The sequence below is a fragment of the Pseudorca crassidens genome, chromosome 8 (assembly GCF_039906515.1).
Source record: "Pseudorca crassidens isolate mPseCra1 chromosome 8, mPseCra1.hap1, whole genome shotgun sequence".
In the NCBI taxonomy this organism is placed as follows: domain Eukaryota; kingdom Metazoa; phylum Chordata; class Mammalia; order Artiodactyla; family Delphinidae; genus Pseudorca; species Pseudorca crassidens.
The window spans coordinates 84,162,314-84,183,475 of NC_090303.1; the positions used below are offsets into that span (position 1 = coordinate 84,162,314).

The following is a 21,162-nucleotide window of genomic DNA, read 5'->3' on the forward strand; positions in this document are numbered from 1 at the left end:
GGTCTTTTTCTCAGTCCTCACCTCTCTAACATTTGAAAATGGGTATCCACCCTTCACTCACCCATTCACTCTTTAACCTCGTGTAAAATGGCTTCTGCCCACAACACCCCCTTCATACTAAAACTGATTTCCAAGCGGTCACCTTGACCTGTTAATGGCCAATCTTCCAGTAACCTGGCCTTGACTCACTTTTTTGACCCCTACCCCTGGTGCTCCTATCACCCCTATACCCCACCATAGCCTAGCCTTAGAGATTCTATCTTCCCTGTGGCTTCACTTCTATCCTTTCCCATCAGTTCTGTCCATTACCCCTAAATCAGATCCTGATTTCTGATTATCTAGACTATTAACAGTGATCTTCTAACAAACCTTCCTCTGTGCAGTCTCTTTCTCACTCTAACTGGAAAAAAAAAAAAAAAAAAAAAAAAGCAGATCTTACATTATTCCCTCTTCCAAACACTTATTCCCAAATCAATTAAACACTAACTCCCCAATCTGATATTCAAGTATTTCCAAGATTTTAACTGACTTCAGCATGAAAAGGCATCAGTCAATGTAAACTTCCACTGCTATACTCAGCATACCCTGTGCTCCAGCCAAACCAGTCTGCTTATTTTTCACTAAACACGCAGTGTGCTTTTGCATCTCCAGGCTCCGGTTCACCTATTGTCCACCTGGACTACCCTTCCCCTCCAGCTCTGCTATTCTAAATCTTATCCTCCCCTAATTTCACTTACCATGATATCTTTACTAACTCTCCACCAAATGTGTTATAGTTATTTGTGCAGTTATCATACTTCCTGACTGGATTGTAAATACTGTTCAAACGAAATACTGCTTTGAGTGAGCCCTTCTAGGTGTCAACCTGTGCTAAGTGACTTGCATGCATTATCTTATTTAATCCTCACATCAATGTTGTTAGGCTATAGCACCCTCCGCATTTAACATTAAAGAAAATGAGGCTCAAGGAGATTAGGTAGTTTGACCAAGTCATGCAGCTGATGAGGTTGAAATCATTGTTTTAGTCCGTTCAGGCTATAACAAAAATGCCATAAACCGAGTAGCTAACAACAGAAATGTATTTCTCAACAGTTCTGAAGGCTGGGAGGTTGAAGATCAAGGCACCCACAGATTTAGTGTCTGGTGAGAACCCACTTCCTGGTTCATAGGCAGCTGTCTTTTCACTGTGTCTTCACAGGGCAGACAGGGTGAGGGAGCTCTCTGGGGTCTCTTTTATAGGGGTACTAATGCCATTCATAAAGGCTCCATTCTTATGACTTAGGCGTCTCCAAAAGGCTCCACCTCCTAACACCATCACCTTGGGGTTTAGGATTTCAACGTATGAATTTGGGGAGAGAACCGATTCAAACATTGTCTACAGCATTCATGTTTGTGTTACGTAGGCAGCAGTGTCCATCACCTGCACTGCTCTCAACCGGTGTGGATCGGATAAGCGTGTTAAAAACTCTGTCTTCATGTAGATCAAGACTTAAATAGGGAGGTGGGGACTGAAACAGTAATGAATTAGGATGGCAGGATTCTTGGTGATGTTTCCAAATTTCCACTATTGGGTTATAGTGTTTTTGAAATAAGCATTTAAAATATATAGTTGCTAAACAGGATTGCAGCTACTCAAATATTCTCAATTGTTATGTGTAGGTTAGTTTTATCTCTCTGATTTTATTGTCATTCCCCCCCCCACACACACACACCCAGGGATATGCCTATTCTCTTGCATTCCCACAGCTTTCAGCGCATTGCTCAACATACAGGGTACGTACTTGTTGATGTTAATGTATGTGTGTTTGCATACGTGCACAGCAACTGGGTAGAGGACGTGGGTGCGTGATGCAGTGTGCGTTCCTCCTCATCCTTTTTCCCTTGAGTAGCTGCAGCCTGGATGCTTTCCTTCTCGGGGGAGGAGGTAGAACCGCTGACCCTTTAACAAGTTGTGCCTCACAGAACAGGTGTCTCCCCCGCCTCTTGGAAAAGTGGGATGGTTGGATACTTAGTGACATCAGAGACCGACTAATAAGAAATCAGGCTTCGGCAGACGAGCCAATGGGAGGTCGAGGGCGGGCCCGGTTTCCTGGGAGCCAGGCGAGCCGGGCTAGTCCTCCAGCCACAGCGGAGTCTCTGCCGTTCACGCTGCGCGCGGCAGCTCCCGCGACTCCCGGCGGCTCCAGTAGCGGCGCCGTTTCCCTGCCCGCGCTTCTCCCGGAGGCAAGGCGCGGGCACCTCCCGCCGCAGCGCGGTTCCCCCGCCGCTCGGGCTCCGGCCGTAGCACGGCTCATGCCTCCGGGCGCGGAGCGCTCAGGTGGGCCGGCCGTGGCGGGGAGATAGGCCCCCGGGGGCGGCGGCGGCTGGACCATGGCCCGGAGACCCGGGGCGCCGGCCGCCTACGGGGAGGACTTCTCCTTCGTCAGTCCGCTGGTGAAATACCTGCTCTTCTTCTTCAACATGCTCTTCTGGGTGAGGCTTGGGGGTCGTGGGGGCACCTGGGCTGCAGGGCACCCCCTGGAGGGTTGAGTGGGCTGCCTGCGCTGAGCAGAGGTCGTCCCCGGATGCCCGGTTCAAGGCGAACGTGGTGAGCGGCACTGCCGAGTTTTCTGAGAAGACCGTACTTTGGGGTAATTTATCCTAGGCAGAGACACCACAGTGGCTCCTTGTCTGCAGAGCGTGTTGGGGTGGGGGATATGCAGGGGATTCAGTGCAGACTTCTGGGTATTCTCTCAGCATCGGATGAGGGTCTGTGTCAGGCCAAAAAGGTGGTTTTGAGCGTCAGGAGCGGGTTTTCCTGTTGGTCCAAGGCAGACCCACTGACACACTCATGATTAGGGGATTTTTCAGGCCTGGGGGCTGTGGCCCTGCTGGCAAAGAAGAAAGAGGAAGGAGGGAAACCCAAACCTTCCCTCTCCCTTACCTCAGAGAGAATGAGTTAAGGGGCTTTCATCTCTTCCTTTTGCAGGCCTCTGCTGCCCTTCCTCCCTCCAAAGGCTGAGAAAGGACAGGAAGAGCCTCCAGGTGTGGATGTCTTTCCCAGAACTGTCCCAAACTTTGCCCCACCTTTCTCAGGACCAGGCTCCATCCCCGGGAGTTTGACAGTCTTCAGCTTCTTTAAATAGACCCTATGTTGGGCTGGAAGTCCAGGGGTCCTTTCAGAATCTTCTGCTTGGGGCTGGAAAAATAGAAAAAATATTGGACCGGGGCTGCCTAGATTCTCATCCCCACTCTGCCATTAATTGTTGACTTGACTAACCTGGGCAATATGTTCACCTCTGTAGACCTTAGTCTCCTCCTCCATAAAAATCCAGCATGATCAAGGATGCCAGAAATACTCTGCTGGAGCTGAGAATGCAGCTGGACCAGATCATGAAATGCTAGCTCAATCCTGTTTCAGGTCTAGAGAGTCCCTGAGCCTCTCTGGGTTTGTGAACATTGGGAGATCCACCCCCTTTCCCCAATTTCTCTTCCAGCACCAACTACACGAGAGCTGCTGCTCGAAGAGCCCGTTATGCTTGCCCACCTCTGCCTGAGACCTAAAGTTCAGACTTGCAGGAGGGAGGAGTCTAAAATATGTTTCCTAGGAGAGGGAGCAGACTAGGCAGCTAAGCCAGTTGCTGGAAAGGTTCCACAGGGGCCGTGGTGTGAACAGACACAAAGTACATAAGTGCTAGCCCGTTGGGAAAAATGAGAGAAATCCCAGAGGGTGGTGATGACAGCTCATTCTCAGCCATTGTACTGGGAGAAATGAAGTTTGAACTCCTAACAAATTCTCAGTTTTAGAACTGGAAAAAAAAATTGGAAGACATCTTGTCCAGTACTCGCATCTTGTATATGAGAAAGCCAAAGCATAGAGATGTTGTTTTATCCTAGCTCAACAGGGTTAGTGGGCTTGATCTGGTGATATTTTCTACTGAACCACAGTGCCTCTAGGGGCAGTCCTTGGCCCAGATGGCTGCTACTGTGGCTGGAATGTTAGCAGTATTAGTAGTTAACTAGTCAACACAAGTTCCATGGTGTAGGTTCTGTTTCAGCTGGAGGTCAGGCGAGAACGGAAGAAAATCTCATCACCACTCTGCCAGGCTGGGGGATGTCCTAAGGGGAACCCCCCACCTAAAAGCAAGTTCCTGAGAACCCTCTTGCATGCTCACTGAGTGTCCCAGGCCAATGCACGCCATGCTCAGAGCCAGCACCGCATCCCAGGGGCCTCAGGTCCTCACTCTAACTTCCTTTATCAACCAAGGCTTTGCATGCGTCTTCTTCGGAGCCTTCTTAGGAGCACCCTTATCTGTGCTCCCCAGCTACAACAGCTGGGCGCATCTGTTACACTTGTGTTCTCAGTAATTTTCCTGGACTTCCCCACTCTACCCCACCGGCCTTTTGCCAGATGAATGACTTTGGGAGGTCGCAGGAAGGGAGAGAGTTTGGCTCCACAGACCCATTTATCTTGGTACAAATGCTTCATTCAAGGTCAGAGGACCTGGCTAACCAAGCTGGCACCATCCCAGGTTAGAGGAGAGCCCCTTCTTGGCCCTACTTTAGACTCATAAGTCATTGGCGCTAGAAATGGCACACTGAAGGACAAGAGGCCCAGCTTCTTTCTGGCACCCGCTTACTGTGTGACCCCAAGCCAATATATCTGTCTCTCTGTCCTTAAGCTTTCTCCTTTAAAGGAGACATTTTTTTCTGCCTCTGTGAACTGTTTAAAGATGGATGCATCACTTTGGGGACTGTTTTCTTTCTTCAAGAGCTGACGCTAGATCTAAGGATGCATCTTTTTTGTGCCCCGGTATCCTTGGGACATTGACCTTCCCAGGGGACAATACTCTTTCGGCATTACTGAGTGCCACTTCTCCCCCAGGTCCAGAGCCGCAGAGTTCATTCCACACAAGGCCAGCTGGAGATGAAGAGCTGCTTGCCCAGACCAGGGGTCATTTGTCTTCCCATCCCCCCTTTAGGGACTGGTTAGTGTGGGGTTTTTTTTGCAGGCTTCCACCATCCCAGTCAAATTCCCCTCTTCTACTCAGGAGGCACCTGAGTGCCATGGCTGGGACTGTCAGCCCACTCCTTTTCCAGACAGAGTGCGTATTCCGGCCAGGTGCTGGGGAGCTGTGTATGGATGGTGTTCGTGTCTGGGCCTGGATCACCTTGGGATGGTAGCCAGCATTGTCGGGCTCATACTCCGTGGTGGCAGTGGCTATCCCTGCTACTTCTCTTGGAGCCCTGATCCTTGGGGCATTTGGTGTCTGACTCAGAAAGCTCCTGGCTCCTTTGGGACCAGGACCTATTCCACCTGTTCATGTTTCAAATCTCACTTCCCCTTTTGCCCAGGAGTTCTGATTTTCTCCCCAGAATTGTGCTGCTGGGTTACTGATTGTTAGGATCCTGTGGCTTGGAGAGTTGCCTCAAGATCACAAAAGTTGTATTTTAGTCTTTCAGTTAAGAAGTCGCTGACTTTCTTTACCTCCCTGTATTGGACAGCTCTGTGCAGAGGGAAGAGAGTGGGCTGGTACATGCTTTATCATTCTGGGCATGTGTTGGCAGGAACATTATCAGTGCTGCCTACAGCAACCATCTCCTTCCTTACTGATCCTTTTCCCACCCAGGGCAGCAGTTGGAGTGGCTTTTGAGTCAGGCAAAGCCCAGAAGCTCAGATCTCCTGCCCCTGTGTCTCAGCTGAGGCTTCCTTAGTGGCGATGCCTCAGGGCTCTCATGGCGCCTCGTACATATTTTGCTTGTCAGATCTTTCTTTACCTGTGCTGCAATTATGTGTTTCTGTTTTTCTCCCCCTCTAGACTTCAGGCTCCCGAGGGTAGAGACTGCCTTATTCACTTCTGGATTCTCAGTGCCCAGCTGTGTTTGGCAGAGAGTGGATACTTATTGAATGTTTATTGAGTGGGGAATGAGAGAGCAGAGCCTACAGGGTGGAGGCATGATGCCCTTCCTCCCTCTCTCACGGACACTAGCCTTTCAGGATGCAGCACAGCGTTAAGTCCTCCAGCATTCTTGGTTGGAGTATTGTCCTGTGTTTTTTCCTTCAGTGGGCCTGGCACCCCTCCCTCAAGCCAGGTCAGAAAACGTGGCAGCCATCCCCTCCAGCATCTTCCTCAGGGCCTAATTACCACACACAGCACACGTGGACCCCCTTCCAGGTCTTCCCTAGGGGGATCCAGGCCTCTGGTGAGGTATCTTCGTCAACAGATTCACTTTCCTGCCTAGGACCGCTGTATTGGAGTCCCCAGGGCACTCAGGATGCCCCAAACCACCTGCAGCACTATCTGTTGTAACCTGGCTCAGAAGCCATGAGGAAATGATCAGGCATCAAGCCTGGCAAAAGCCCCTCCTGAGTGACAGGGTCCCTTATGCCCCCATCCCCCCACCACACACACACACACACACACACACACACACACACACACACACACAACTACTTAAATATGCTAGGAAGCAGAGCCCATTTCCTCCCCCATTTTTCCCCTCCTTTCCCTATAGACTAACCAGCCTGCAATAAATGAATTATAACAGTATTATTTTTTTAATATATAAATTTATTTATTTATTTTTGGCTGCATTGGGTCTTTGTTGCTGCATGCGGGCTTTCTCTAGTTGCAGCGAGTGGGGGCTACTCTTTGTTGCGGTGCGTAGGCTTCTCATTGCGGTGGCTTCTCTTGTTGTGGCGCATGGGCTCTAGGTGTGCGGACCTCAGTAGTTGTGGCTCGCGGGCTCAGTAGTTGTGACTTGCAGGCTCTGGAGCGCAGGCTCAGTAGCTGTGGCGCACGGGCTTAGTTGGTCCGCGGCATGTGGGATCTTCCCAGACCAGGGCTTGAACCTGTGTACCCTTCATTGGCAGCCGGATTCTTAACCACTGCGCCACCAGGGAAGTCCCTATCACATTATTATTTTTTTTTCCTATCACATTATTTTTATAAAAACAACAACAACAACGATACCAAGAATGAAGACAAGAACCACACACTTTGCTGTCAAGTCACATGCATGCCTTCTTAACTCCTCAGATAGCTCTGTTTGCCTTGTACCAAGTAGGAAATCATAAACTTCAAGCAGCCTTTAAAAAGAATAAAAGAAAAGCATCTCTTAGAGTCTCGATAGCAGGCTGTGTGTCAGGCTGGTAACTCCAGGCTGTGAGTTTGCGTGTTTATACTATTTTGAGCACTTGTGAACTTTCCTTCCTCGTTTATACCCTTGGAAAACCAAAACCAGCCATGGCCTAAGGAAGGAGCTAAAGGGTTGGCCCAGACATTGGAGAGGAAAGAGCCCTGTGGACTCCTCTACTCCAGCAGGACAATTCCATCCTATCCAGAGGGAGAAAGCCAAGAACCAGTTTCAGACAGATAGTTGCCACTTCAGAAACCCAGGAACAATGGTGGTGCCAGGATGACCACTGTAGGACCAGTGTGTGCAGATCCTGGGCAGTGAGAGAGGAGGCCCTACAGGATGTGATTTCTTTGACTTCATCCAGAAATAAGGATAGAAAGGACTGAGAAGCTGGAGGTACAGACCCCTCCCTCCCAGTGTCCCTCTGGGAAGGGACAGTGTTTTGATTCCCATGCAGGGAATCACTCTACTCTCAGCTGTCCCCCACCGCCACCTTCAAAAGAACAGGAAAAAGATTTATTCCAAAGAAGAGGTGAGGAAGGACTCTGAGACAGATCCACCCAGTTCATGCAGACTGGACTTTAGAATGTGGAAGGCGGACAGGCCGGGCCTTCTCTCGGTGGCTGGCGGGCCCTGGATGGTGATGCCCCCTCTGCCCCTTTCAGGAGCCGTTCCAGGGACTTCCCTCTGGGTCCTGCAGGGCCTTCCTGATGCCGTTTTACTTACCCCTGCCTGAGCCCCGACCAGTCTGGAGATTACCCACTGCTCACCCAAGATAACTGCAGGCAACTCCTTCCCACCTCACATGATGCCTGGAAGTGAATACACATGTCCTGGTAGGAGACAGAGAGGGAGGCAGCCATGTGGCCGAGGTCGTAAGGCTCTGGAGCCATGTGGACCTACATTCCAGTCCCTCTTTAGCCATTCACTCACTGAGTGCATTCGCCCAACATCAGTTCTATAAAGTGGAGATCCTAACACCCTCTTGGGGTTGTGGTCACAGTATACATACAGTGGTTAGTCCAGTGCCTGGCCCTTAGCACTCCACAAAAGGTAGCTGTTACATCGTTGTTAGAATTGGCTCCTAGAGCCAATTCACCTTTTGGGGATGGACTTGGAGAGCTAGGATGAGTGCTCCTCCTGACGAGTGGCAACTAGGTGGGGATTGAGTCTAGGTAAGGGCCAACCCTGAGCCTGACTTCCTTCAGCCTTGAACACCCTTGCTCACATTCCTACTGTTAGCCAGAGGGAGATGACAATTAGTGGCATCTTTATATTTTATAGTTTACAAAGAAGTTTCCTATATATCATAGGAACAGAGACTCCACTGTTGTCTTTAAGGACCTTCCCTAGGTCCACTCCTCAGAGCTTTTCATACCGCATTGGTCTTAAGGTACAATCCAGTGGAAATGGATTCCAAGAGCTAATTTGCCTGTAATTTTCGGCATTTGAGCATTAGAGCCAGGAGAAGAGCTCTTGCTCAGGACCTCAACTTGGGGCCCTATAACCACTTATCTCTTAGTATTGATGGCTGTGAAATAGTGTCCTAGGGGCTAGAATAAGGGTTTTCCTCACATCAAATCATAACTGTCTTTTCCTGATTTACAGAAAAAAAAGTCAAGATAACGGAAAGACTTTTCTCCATTTTCTGTTTTCTCCCATCTTCTCTCCAAGACAACAGCTGCTTATCTGCCACCAAGTGCAAGCAGAAGGCAAAGGGAAGAGGACAAGTAGCAACAAACATTATGGAAAACTAGGAAACTATTTAGAGTATCGCCATATTATTTTATGAGATGCAGAGACATACGTCTAACAGCTGAATCATCTGTTAGTAAAATTGTTCCTTATTTCTGTGATAGAAATTAGTATGTCATGCTTCCTCACATGACACATTGAGAAGGACACATTATCTGTGTAATATTCCTGTCAAAAATATGTCGTCTGGGGCTTCCCTGGTGGCGCAGTGGTTGAGAGTCCGCCTGCCGATGCAGGGGACACGGGTTCGTGCCCTGGTCCAGGAAGATCCCGCATGCCACGGAGCGGCTGGGCCCATGAGCTATGGCCGCTGGGCGTGCGCGTCCGGAGCCTGTGCTCCGCAACGGGAGAGGGCACAGCAGTGAGAGGCCTGCGTACCGCAAAAAAAAAAAAAAAAGTCGTCTGAATCTAATTGGGAAGAAACAATCTGACATCCAAATTGAGGGACATTAAGCCAAACAACTGGCCTGGACTTACCAAAAAAAATTTCAGTGTCAAAAGAAAAAGTATCAGAACATGTGTTGGCAAGGATATGGAGAAATTGGAACCCCGTACATTGCTGGTGGGAATGTGGAATGGTGCAGCTGCTGTGAAAAAAGTTTGGCAGCTCCTTAAAAAATTAAACATAGAATTACCATATGACCTGGCAGTTCCACTCCTGGGTCTAAACCCAAGTGAACTGAAAACAGGTATTCAAACAAAAACTTGTACATGGATATTCATAGCAACACTATTCACAACAGCCAAAAGGTGGAAACAACCCAAATGTCCATCAGTGGATGAATGGATAAACAAATTGGGTTCTACCCATACCATGGGATATTATTAGGCCATAAAAGGTATTGAAGTACTCTTACATGCTACCACATGGATGAATCTTGAAAACATTATGCTAAGTGAAAGAAGGCAGACACAAAGAGCCACATGTTATGTATTCCATTTATAGAAAATGTGCAGAATAGGCAAAACCATAGAGACAAAGCGGTTGCCAGGGGTTGGAGGAGTGGAGGGAATGGGAGTGACCATTTAATGGGTACAGCGTTTATATTGGGGGTGATGAAAATGTCCTAGAACCTGATAGTGGTGGTGGTTGCATAGCGATATGCATATACTTAAGGCCACTGAACTGTACACTTTAAAATGGGTAATTTTGTGGTATATGTATTTTACCACGAGTTTTTAAAAGTCAGTGTCTTGAAAAACCAAAAACAAAGAAAAGAAAAAAAGCTGTGAAACTGTTCCAGGCTAAAGGAGACTTGATCACTAAATGCATGATCCTTGACTGGATCCTGAACCAGAAAAAAGGGGAAATAAAACCAGTTATAAAGGACATTATTGGGATAATTGGGGAAAGTTAAATATGACTGTAAATTAGATAGTAGTAGTCGCATATTAAAGCTTCAAAAAGAATCTGATATGTCAAGATCGTATAGAGTACACCAGCAGAGCACTGTTAGTGCCTTGTCATCTGAACAGTTTTAAGATCCACTGCCATATGTTTTGGTATAAGCAGAAATCACCCTGATTAAAGGTTGTAAAATTGCATGCAAGTGAATCCCAGTTTAAGAAAATATGATATTAAAAAGTGTGGATTTACAAGACTAACAAATTGAGGATGACTATTTTTTAAATAGATTTCATTTTTTAGAACAGTGTTAGTTTTGCATAAACTTTTGAGAAGGTGGTACAGCGACTTCCCATATATCCCACATCCAGTGTCTCTTATTATTAACATCTTACATGAGTATGATACATTTGTTACAATTAATGGCATTATCATTCAGGTCCGTACTTTATTCAGATTTCCTTATTTTTACTTAATGCCCTTTTTGTGTTCCAGGATCCCATCCAGGATATTGAATTTCATTTAGTTGTCATGTCTCCTTAGGTTTTTGTTGGCTGTGGCAGTTTCTCAGAATTTCCTTGTTTTTGATGACTTTGATAGTTTTCAGGAGTACTGGTCAGACATTTTGTAAAATGTCCCTCTATTGGAACTCGCCTGATGTTTTCTCATGGTTATACTGGGGTTATGGGTTTGGGGAAGGAAGAGCACAGAAGGGAAGTCCCATTTTCATCACGTAATCTCATATATCAATGACCTCTGTTGACGTTGACCTTGATCACCTGGCTGAGGTAGTCAGGCTTCTCCACTGTAAAGTTAATCTTTTCCCCCCTTTTCCATACTGTTCTCTTTGGAAGGAAGTTACTATGCGCCACCTTCTTGACAGTGCAGTACCTCCATAAAATATTTGGGATTCTTCTGCGTGGGGGTTTTGTCTTTTCTCCCCCATTTATTTATTTATTAAGTCATTTATATCAGTATGGACTCATGGGTATTTATTTTATATTTGGGGTAGCAACTCCATACTCTTTTATTTTGATGTCTCTTTGGCATAGCCACACGAATGTGGGGTTTTGTTTTTGTGTTTTGTTTGTTTTTGAGCATTTCCTTACCTTCTGGCACCACAAGATGCTCCAGACTTATCTATTTCCCACCCCAGTCCTAGGATCAGCCATTTCTCCAAGGAGCCCAGGGGATGGCTATTTTCTTTATAAGGTGATTACTCACCTTACATAAGGATAAAGATACTGGTGCGTGCAAATTATTTTATATAATTTGATTGACAACTCTTCAAGAACATGCCTTTGGCTGGACTCAGCTATTTTAAAAACTGTCTAGCTTTTGAAAGTTTCCAGCAAGGCTTCCTTCTAGCCAGAATATGAAAAGCTATTCTAGGAAGAGAAGTGTCTCTATCTCCATTCCCATCATGAAAGGAGATCATTGGTGATATTGTAGGGTGTCATAAGATTTTGTAGCAAAGACTGATATATTGTAGACAGTACCCGACTTGAGACTGGAAATGGGGTTTAGTCCAGATATTGCCATTGCACCCACGTGCACTTGGTCAAATATCACTTACCTCTTTTGGCCTCATCTGTAAAAAAAATGGTGCGCTTCTACTTAGAAGTGGAAGCTTCTAAGCTTCTACTCAGCTCTAAAATGTTATGCTGTTAACAGCAGCGGCACTAACTTTGGAATGGCAGCAGCTTTGAGGAATTCAGGGTGGGAGAAGTGGGCAGGAATAGAAGTGTGAAAGGGCAAGCCTGACTGCAGGGTAAAGAGGCAGATCCATGACAGAAATGCAGAATTTTAGAGTTAGCTAGTGAGTTCCAGGTGAGCAGTATCATTAATGATCATATTAAATATTAATGATAATATTAATGTCTTAGTCTTGTTTCTCACATAGCTGGCACCTACCAGCTCTAGATCTCCGGCTGAGTGTGCTTTAGGCTTGTGGTTCTCGAACTTGACTGCATGTTGGAATCGCCTGGTATGCATTCAGAAACACTGTTGCCTGGGTTCTAACGCCAGAAATTCTGATATACTGGGTTTGGGGTGCAGCCTAGGCATCAGGAGTTTTTAGGTTCTCCTCCGTGCCCCCCATTCTAATGGCAGCCAAGGTTAAGAAGCACTGCATTAGGCCCTAGATGCCCTTGCCCCCTCCCATGTAACAGATACACCTCCTTAAGGGCAGGGACCACATCTTGCTCATCTTTGCAGTCCTCAGAGTATCTCCTACATAACAGCTGATGAATTGGATTTGGACAGTATATTAGTTTCCTATTACTGCTGTAACAAACTGCCACAAACTGAATGGTTTAACATAACACAGATTAGTTGTGTCATAGTTCTGGAGGTCAGAAGTCCAAAACAGGTCTCACTGAGCAAAAATCAAGATGTCAGCAGGAATGGTTCCTTCTGGAGGCGCTAGGTAAGAATCTATTTGCTCGCCTTCTCCAAGAGGCTGTTCACGTTCTTCAGCTTACGGCACATACTCCAACCTCTGCTTCTGTTGTCATACATATCTCCTCCTCTGACTCAGACCCTCCTGCCTCCCCCTTATAAGGTCCCTTGTGATTATATTGGGCCAACTGGGATAATCTCCCCAGTTGCAAGGTCCTTAACTTAATCACATTGGCAAAGCCCCTCTGGCCGTGTAAGGTTACATATTCACAGGTTCTGGGAATTAGGAATGGACATCTTTGGGAGGACGCTGTTCTACCTACCACAGATAGAGACAGAGCAACTGCTATAATTACAAGCCCACCCATGGAATGAAGTTACCCTGTGACACATGGCATCTGTTTACTTTTCCTTTCTTGTTTTAGCTGTGTTAGGATTTAATCAGAGACCGTCTTTGTGGAAAGTTATACACCTTAGTGAAAATTTAACATGTGACAAAACAGTGAGGAGCCTGGGAGCAACAGAAATAAAGAGCAGATACATATTTTTTAATGATTCAGTAAAGTGATATTCAGAACCGTAATTGGCTGTGGTGAGTTTTAAAGGGCAGACAGAGATGCCTGATCACTCTGGCAAAGGGCTTGTGCTTCCAGGCCCGTGGGGTAACCGGGGTCTCCGTTGTGTGGTTTCCTTGCCTCCCACAAACTCCCCCTTGCTCCCTGAGCCTGGCTGTGCTGTGGGACAAGAAGCCAGCTGGCACCTGCAGCCCCTCGCACAGCTCTTTCTGCAAGTAGCTCCCTCTGTCCTGGACAAAGAGTGTGAGGGCCAGCACGTCACACATCTGGCCCCGAGTCAGAGGCGGCGTCAAATGATTGGGGACCAAGGAGAAGGGGCTGTACAAGCTGAGAAGAGTCCTGAAAGGTGCAGTTTTAGACAAGGGTTTCCCATTTCCTGCTGAATGCACCAGCTGGTAGAGTTTCCCAAGGAAAATGTCTCTCTACTGAGGGGCTAGTCTGACCCTGTTACCTGCTATGGGTGCTCAATTCCCTTCTCCCACCAAAGCCCCAAGATGGTCTCTGTCTTGCCGGACAGTGGAGTGCAGCCAGCCCTCTCCTTCACCACTGAGTTGGTCAAGTCCCTGCTGCTGAGAACTCCCTCCAGCCAGAGCTTGGCCCCCGCTATTGCCATGGTGATAGCCAGCTGCTTCTTAGCACCAGCCTGGGAACTGGGCACAAAGGAAGGGTGACCGAAGGATGTGCACACTGGGCCACCCTGCACTCCTGGAGGCATAGAGCGGGGCATAGAGAAGGCCCCTTTAGGGAGCGCTGGTGGTCTCGGATGGGTTTGTTCTCTGAGACAGAAGCCAGGAAGTTTGAAAGGTCTAAACTTCTCTGTTCCACACTGGAATCAGGGTTTAAAAAGTTTCCTTTGCAAGGTAGTTCTGCTGTTTTACACCCACGCATTCTTTCACACTGGTTTGTACTTTCATTCTTGCATTTGACACCATATTGACCTCCAAGAGGGTTAGAGACCTGGCAGCATCTACCCAGGCCTGCGTCAGCTTTAAGACCTCCCCTTTGATGTAGCTGGATTCAAATTCAGAACTTCATAGTTTCTATGTTACCCTGGACAAGTTAATCCTTAGTAATGATAGATAATATTTATTATCAGGCATCGTGTTAAATGCTTTCCATGCATTCTTTTATTTCATTTTCACAGTAATCTTATTAAATGTAGTTGTTTTAAATTACCATCTTCAGATACAGAAACTGAGGCTCAGAGAGTTGTCCAGCACAGACCCAGGTTCAACTCACTCCGAAGCTCATGTTTTTCACTGCTAATCTGTTTTAACCTTGCATTGCCTTAATTTCCTCATCTGTAAAATGGGGATAATAGCCGCCTCACAAGATAACTGTGTTGTGAGGATTAAATGAGATAATCTTGGTATAAGCTTTTCATGGAGGTAAAGCACTGACAGATTCTATCAATAGTATCACCAGGGAGGAAAAAGATGCTGATTTCTGGGTCCAGGAAGAGTCGTCCTCCGCCTACTCTGCTTTAAGGTTACTGACGGCTATCAGGGCTCCCTGATTTCCAAAATCTCAGAGTGTGGCGCCTTCCCTGTCTCCACAGGTGATTTCCATGGTGATGGTTGCCGTGGGAGTCTACGCTCGGCTGATGAAGCACGCAGGTGAGCTGTAGGTCCCCGTGCATCTCCCCACGACTCTTCGCTGCCTCTTTCAGCCCTGGTCTTTCAGCCCTCCTTCCCACATAAGCTATGGAGCTATAGGGGGCAGCCACCCTCTATCCAAATCCTAGAGGCTTACTCCATCAGGCCATCCAAGCCAGTTCACCTGGATTTCCCTGAGCTCCCACGAGTCTTCTGAGATCTGCCTGCATTTTAGGCTTAGGAGGTGTCTAAGGAAGAAGGTAGGCTTCCGGGTGCAAAGAGTAACTGGGGGCTGTAGCCCTTCCTTCGCTCTGTTCTGGAGTAACTCAACCTCCATTCCTATTCCTCTGCACAAAGTCTCCAGGAAACGGAATCTGCAAAGCCAATGAGCCTAATGCCATTCTAATTCTTTTCTGGAGCGAAAGTGGTCCCTCCTCTCTTAAGCCTGTGAATAAAGGCTCTTACTTTTTGTTAGTTTCTCAAATTAAACGCCACAAGCCCTTCTGGGCCCTTTGTCTTCTCCCCATGGGAGGGCAGTACTGCTTCCTGTAACCTTCCACCAGCCACACTGGAGAATCCCCCACCAGGGGAGGAGGGCAGTTTTGGGGGCACCCCACCCCCTCCCTGGTACCCCCCCCCTCCGTCAGCACCAGACTCAGACTGAGAGACAGCCCCTTCCCCCAGAAGCAGCGCTGGCCTGCCTGGCCGTGGACCCGGCCATCCTGCTGATCGTGGTGGGCATCCTCATGTTCCTGCTCACCTTCTGCGGCTGCATCGGCTCTCTCCGGGAGAACATCTGCCTCCTGCAGACGGTGAGTGGTCAGAGGCGCCCCCAGAAATGCGCTGGCCTCTCTCCTCCACGTGCCTCTCATTCCTGAAACCTTTCAGTTTCCTTTGTCCCTCAATGCCCCCAAGGTCTGTGCTGTCCACTCCTCACTGTAGAGCTCAGCCCAGGTGACCCAGCACAGGGTGACCACCCCCAGGACAGCGTCCCAGAGGCAGCTGCCTTTCCTGTGTGTGGGGCACCTAGGAGAAAGTGCCCCGTGGACCCCCAGTACTCGCCGTGGTCCTGGGAAGAACTACTGCCCAGCATGGTAACAGACTGCCTCCTTTTTCCGCCTGCTCCCCACAGTTCTCCCTCTGTCTCACCATCGTGTTCCTGCTACAGCTGGCAGCCGGGGTCCTGGGCTTCGTCTTCTCAGACAAGGTAACACTGGGAGTCAGGGGGCCTCCTCAGCTGTGAACCAGAGGGAGGAAGGGAAGGTTCCTGCCCGTGCTTAGCCTGACTAATTAACCACAGTGGTCCTTCCCCTGAGACGCATCGGCCTCTGAAAGATTATCCTTAGGGATGAATGAATGGCCTTTAAAGTTGCCATATTTAAAGAGGATTTCAAGATTGTAAGGTGTTTTCCTCTGACAGTCTGAGAGGCCAACAGGGAGGTAAATTCTATGAACCAAAAGTTAAAATAGTCTGTAAACTTTAACGGCAAATGATTGAGTAAAATTCACTTATCAAGTGAACCACAGACAACGTGAAGAGCCTTTTGTTTCTTTTAAAAATTGTTTACTGGGATAAACGAAAGTAAGAAAAGGGGGAAGTAAACAACACTTTGAACAGCTCTTACCATATCTGGGAGTGGTCTGCCATTCAGTGACAGCCCTTTTAATTAAGAACCAGAATTTCTTTCCCAAAGGGCAAATGATTACCAGGGGCAGAGTATAGGACTATGGATAGGAAACTTTGAGAAAAGTAATGAAGCAGGAGGGAAGAGACCATGGTAGAACTATGAATTTGAGAGCCACTGAGTTAATTCAGAATGTCCTAGTCCTTCGGGCCTAGTAAAATCCTAATACGATACAGATCTGTTTTGAATCTAAAGAGATGCAATTCTCTTATGTCCACTAGAGGTCAGTGCCTCAGCTCAGTAAGTCCTTTTCTACTAAATACTTACACACACACACACACACACACACACCCCTGCTCCTGGACACACACACACACAAACTAGTTTCGCTGCTTTGCATCAGTCAACAAGTATTTTGTGTAATAATATTCAGAGATAGATAAATATTGGATTATCTTGAGATGTGGCTCTGAGAAGAGGCAATAGCAGGACCAGCATTTTTCTTGCCCACAGGTTCCTGAGGGCCCAGAGATGCACAGGCTTCGGAATTGGCCATCTTCCATCACTAGGACTTGGTTCTGATTTCAAGGCTGACTTAAATAAAGAAGGATGACCACTGTCTATTGCTATTTCTGCAGGGAGGAGCTGGTTAGGGGTTAGTCCTGTGTTCTGATTCCCTCCTCGTGTTTCTGGCAGGCGCGGGGGAAGGTGAGTGAGATCATCAATAACGCCATTGTGCACTACCGAGATGACTTGGACCTGCAGAACCTCATTGATTTTGGCCAGAAGAAGGTATGGGCTAAGAGGGGGGTCATCTAGTGGTCCAGGAAGCTGTGGGCAAAAGTTAATGCCATCCCAAGAGACACCTCACCCTCATCACCTGCCGGGTAATGGATTCTGGGAAGGGGTCTGGCAAAAAGAAAACACGTAGCTTTAAAAGTACTTTTAAGGGCTTCCCTGGTGGCGCGGTGGTTGGGAGTCCGCCTGCCGATGCAGGGGACGTGGGTTCGTGCCCCGGTCCGGGAAGATCCCACATGCCGCGGAGCGGCTAGGCCCGTGAGCCATGGCCGCTGAGCCTGCGCGTCCGGAGCCTGTGCTCCGCAACGGGAGAGGCCACAGCAGTGAGAGGCCCGCGTACCACAAAAACAAACAAACAAACAAAAGTACTTTTAAGGGCAAAGAACAGTATATATAGTAATCTACCAATTGTGTAAAAAAAGAGAGGAAAGAATATGTATTCACGTTTGCAAAAGGAATCTGGAAGGATATGAAGGAAACCATTATAAGTGGTTACTTATAGTGGGAGGGGGAACTGGGCAGATTTTTTAATATTACCAATTCAAAAGTCAGATTTTTTAAATTATGGCAAAATATACATAATATCAAATTTACCATTTTTAAGTGTACTTAAAGTGTACAAATCTGTAGCACTAAGTACATTCACATTGTTGTACAACCCTCATCACCGTCCATCTCCAAAACTTTCTTCCCACACTGAAACTCTGTACCCCATTAAACACTAACTCTCCGTTTTCCCCCTCCCCCTAGCTCCTGGCAACCACCATTCTATGTTCTATCTCTATGAATTTCTGTCTCTGTGAATACTGTATTTGTCCTTTTGCGACTGGCTTGTTTCACTTAGCATGTCTTCAGGATTCATCCATGTTGTGGGACGTGCCAAAACGCCTTCCTTTTTAAGGCTGAATACTATTCCATCATATGTATATACTGCACTTTGTTGATTCATTTATCTTTTGATGCACACTTGGGTCACTTCTACCTTTTGCCTATTGTGAATAATGCTGCTATGAGTCAGAACTTAAATTTGAAACAAAAGTGCTTTTGAGACCAGAGCTGAGTTCCCCTTCGCTTGGTGCAACACTCTTGACTTGGATCCTGTTTGCTTTCATGGTGTAATTATGGCCCACAATATTGAAGAGTCTCCTCCTGTGCTTCCTCTATATTAAGGCAAATGTTTGTAGCACTGATGCTTTATTTCAGCCAGTATTTTTGGAACATATACTTTTGCGAAGCTCTATGCTATACAGGACTGCAGAACGAGAAACTGCCCTCAAGGAGCTCATAGTTGAGTGTGTGAAACAAAAAATATATACTGCAAGTTATAACAAGACATATAAAATGATAGAAATTAAGAAGAGAAAACTTCTTCAGGGGAAGGTCACTAAGAAGCTTGAGCTCCAGGTTCCAGGTTGTGTTTCAACACAACGTGAACTTACAGGTGCAAGCTTGCCATAGACTTTTGGTTGCTCTGAGAGTTCCCCTTGTCACCTCAGTGTGGGGATGGGGGTGGTAATTTTAACCCCTGTGGGGGGCTTTGTTGCAGTTCGGCTGCTGTGGAGGGATTTCCTACAAGGACTGGTCCCTGAACATGTACTTCAACTGTTCGGAAGACAACCCCAGCCGTGAGCGCTGCTCTGTGCCTTACTCCTGTTGCTTGCCTACCCCCAACCAGGTGAGCACACATCCCGCCTCATTTCCTCCTGCAGTGATCCGAGTTACTTTCTGATTAGGGCAGCTGCTATTGGGAATCTCCATCCCCTGGTTTAGCCAGTCAGTTTTGTAGAACAGCTGTCAGATGTTTTTCTTCACTCCAATCTGATGGCTCTGTTATCTTGCACTCCTGTAGCCCACTTGGGGTTTCAGAAGGCACAGGTCTCTAAGGCAAGGAGAACTGGACTCAGACGTCTCAGAGGAAGGGAAGTCTGCATTTAGCAACTTCCAACGTAGCATCCTCCACATATATCCTCTAACAATTTAGGAGTTTAGGAAGGGTGGGAAGCCCATCAGCTAGGGCCCCTAAGAAAAAGTTATTGGAATGGGAGTCCCACTTGGCTTTACAACTCTCTTCCCAGGCAGTGATCAACACCATGTGCGGCCAAGGTATGCAGGCCCTTGACTACTTGGAAGCTAGTAAAGTCATCTACACCAATGGCTGTATTGACAGACTGGTCAACTGGATACACAGCAACCTCTTCGTACTTGGTGGTGTGGCACTGGGCCTGGCCATCCCACAGGTAACTTACCCTGTAAAACTGTGGTCCCACAATTCTGTAAAGACTCCTTTGTTTTGGGGAGGGCACCTGGGGCTCAGCTAGGGTGTCAGGCACTAACGTTACTGAAGGGTAGGAGATGTGATGGTGCCGACTGCACTGGGAAGATTGAGTCAGAGGAAACAAGGGCATCACTCATTGCTGAGGACCCAATTCCTTCTCACCTTTCCCAGCTGGTGGGAATCCTGCTGTCCATGATCCTCGTGAGTCAGATCAAAGATCAAATCAAACTACAGCTCTACAACCAGCAGCACCGGGCTGACCCATGGTATTGAGAATCCATCCTGCACCTCCTCGTTAGGGCAACAGGCGAGCCTCATCAACCAACGGCAATGGTTACAGCTCTCAGCACCAAATGGAGATTTGGGTTCCAGCCCCACAAGCGACGGCCCAGTGGCAAGAAGCAAACTCCAGATGCCAGAAGGCAGGGTACACAGGTGGCTCAAGTCTGGGAAGGATGTGCCTCCTCTCCCCATCCTAGCTCTCAGCATTGTTATTTTGTATTCTTTCTACCCTCCACCATTTGGGTTTCTGTTCTTGTTTTGTCTGAGCAGAGATGCTTGAGCAGAGCAGTCGCACAGAGTTGTGGGGGCAACAGGCTTTCCACCGAAGCACTGCAACTGACAGACGTGCTGAGGCTGCCACTGAGCTTGCCGCACATACTCGCATTCTGGCTGTTGCCAGTGCGCCCTGCCTGGAGTCCGGTTGGCATGATACCAGCTCCAGAAGGGGAGGGAGTGGAGCAGGCAATGAGCGTGGGGGTCGGCTGGGGACAGTCGTATGTGCTGGGGAGGAGGGGAAGACCCTGTGTTTACTAACTGCCTGTGCTGCCATCCTCCCAGGTAGTCAGAGTGAGCTACATCCTGCCCCTCCCTCATTTCCATGGAAACGTGGCAGCAACTGCAAGGGGTACAACAAGCAGCCAAATTCACCCCGTCTCCCCTCCTTTAAAAAATGTCTGGAACCATGGTCTCTATCTTCTGCAGCCAGCAGAGGTGGGACTGAGCCATACGTCCCCTTGAACTGCACCCCTGTAAGGCCCTCGCTCTCCAGTAAGTGGGTTTCTTTTTTTTAACCTTGGCAGTGTGCAGAGAAAGAGAGGTAACACCCCCTCGCCGCCCGTTCCTCTGCACCAGAGCTAGCTCAGTATTTCTACAGTGTAAGCAGGGATCTTGCTGGGGCTGGGGGAGCCAGAAATGGCAATAAAAGTTTGTTGACCTGGGCTAACCTGGACTCCATGAATTTTCCATTCTGGCAACTGGGAAGGGAGGGGTAGAAGGGCCCGGCCGGTGGGCCCTCCCTCCAACAGGGGACTGGACACTCTCCTAAACGCTACCGTACTTCCCCGGCCCCACCACTCACCCCAGCTCCCTCTAGCAGATGCACCATTCCCCTCCCACAACCCCGCCCCCTCCAGTCTAAATTAGATAAAGAGATTCCCCATTCGCATTTGGGAACGGCATAATTTTATCCCCAAACCTGACGTTAATTTTTTTTCCGAACTAAAATACTTTGCTACCCAAAACTTTCCGGATGGGTTAGAGAAGGATACGTCTGTAAATCACTGTGTAGCCCTCTCGCCGGGAAGGGAGTGGGGAGGAGTGAGGAGGAGGAAGGCCATCTCTTCACTCACAGTCTAGACCCTCTAGCCCTCTCCTCCATCTTTATCTGAAAGAG

The 21,162-nt window shown here is 47.9% G+C and overlaps 1 protein-coding gene across 2 annotated transcripts; it reads left to right on the forward strand.

The window, feature by feature from the left end:
* The first annotated feature begins 2,113 nt into the window (after nt 1-2,113).
* Nucleotides 2,114-20,712, forward strand: TSPAN33 (tetraspanin 33). 2 transcript variants are annotated; one of them, XM_067746967.1, is made up of 8 exons: nt 2,114-2,472; nt 14,753-14,810; nt 15,477-15,601; nt 15,922-15,996; nt 17,111-17,206; nt 18,759-18,887; nt 19,288-19,449; nt 19,659-20,712. In XM_067746967.1, the coding sequence occupies exons 1-8, from the start codon at nt 2,371-2,373 to the stop codon at nt 19,758-19,760; spliced, it is 849 nt and encodes a 282-aa protein (XP_067603068.1). In that variant the 5' UTR covers nt 2,114-2,370; the 3' UTR covers nt 19,761-20,712. The 2 variants fall into 2 exon arrangements, with proteins under 2 accessions (XP_067603068.1, XP_067603067.1); XM_067746966.1 differs by having other exon boundaries at nt 2,115-2,472; nt 15,474-15,601.
* The last annotated feature ends 450 nt before the right edge of the window (nt 20,713-21,162 follow it).

Coding starts and splice junctions, on each gene's coding strand:
- TSPAN33 (XM_067746966.1), top strand. CDS start 2,371: ATGGCCCGGAGACCCGGGGCGCCGGCCGCCTACGGGGAGGACTTCTCC. Junction 15,997..17,110: donor GCTTCGTCTTCTCAGACAAG/GTAACACTGGGA, acceptor TGTTTCTGGCAG/GCGCGGGGGAAGGTGAGTGA. Junction 19,450..19,658: donor TGGGCCTGGCCATCCCACAG/GTAACTTACCCT, acceptor CACCTTTCCCAG/CTGGTGGGAATCCTGCTGTC.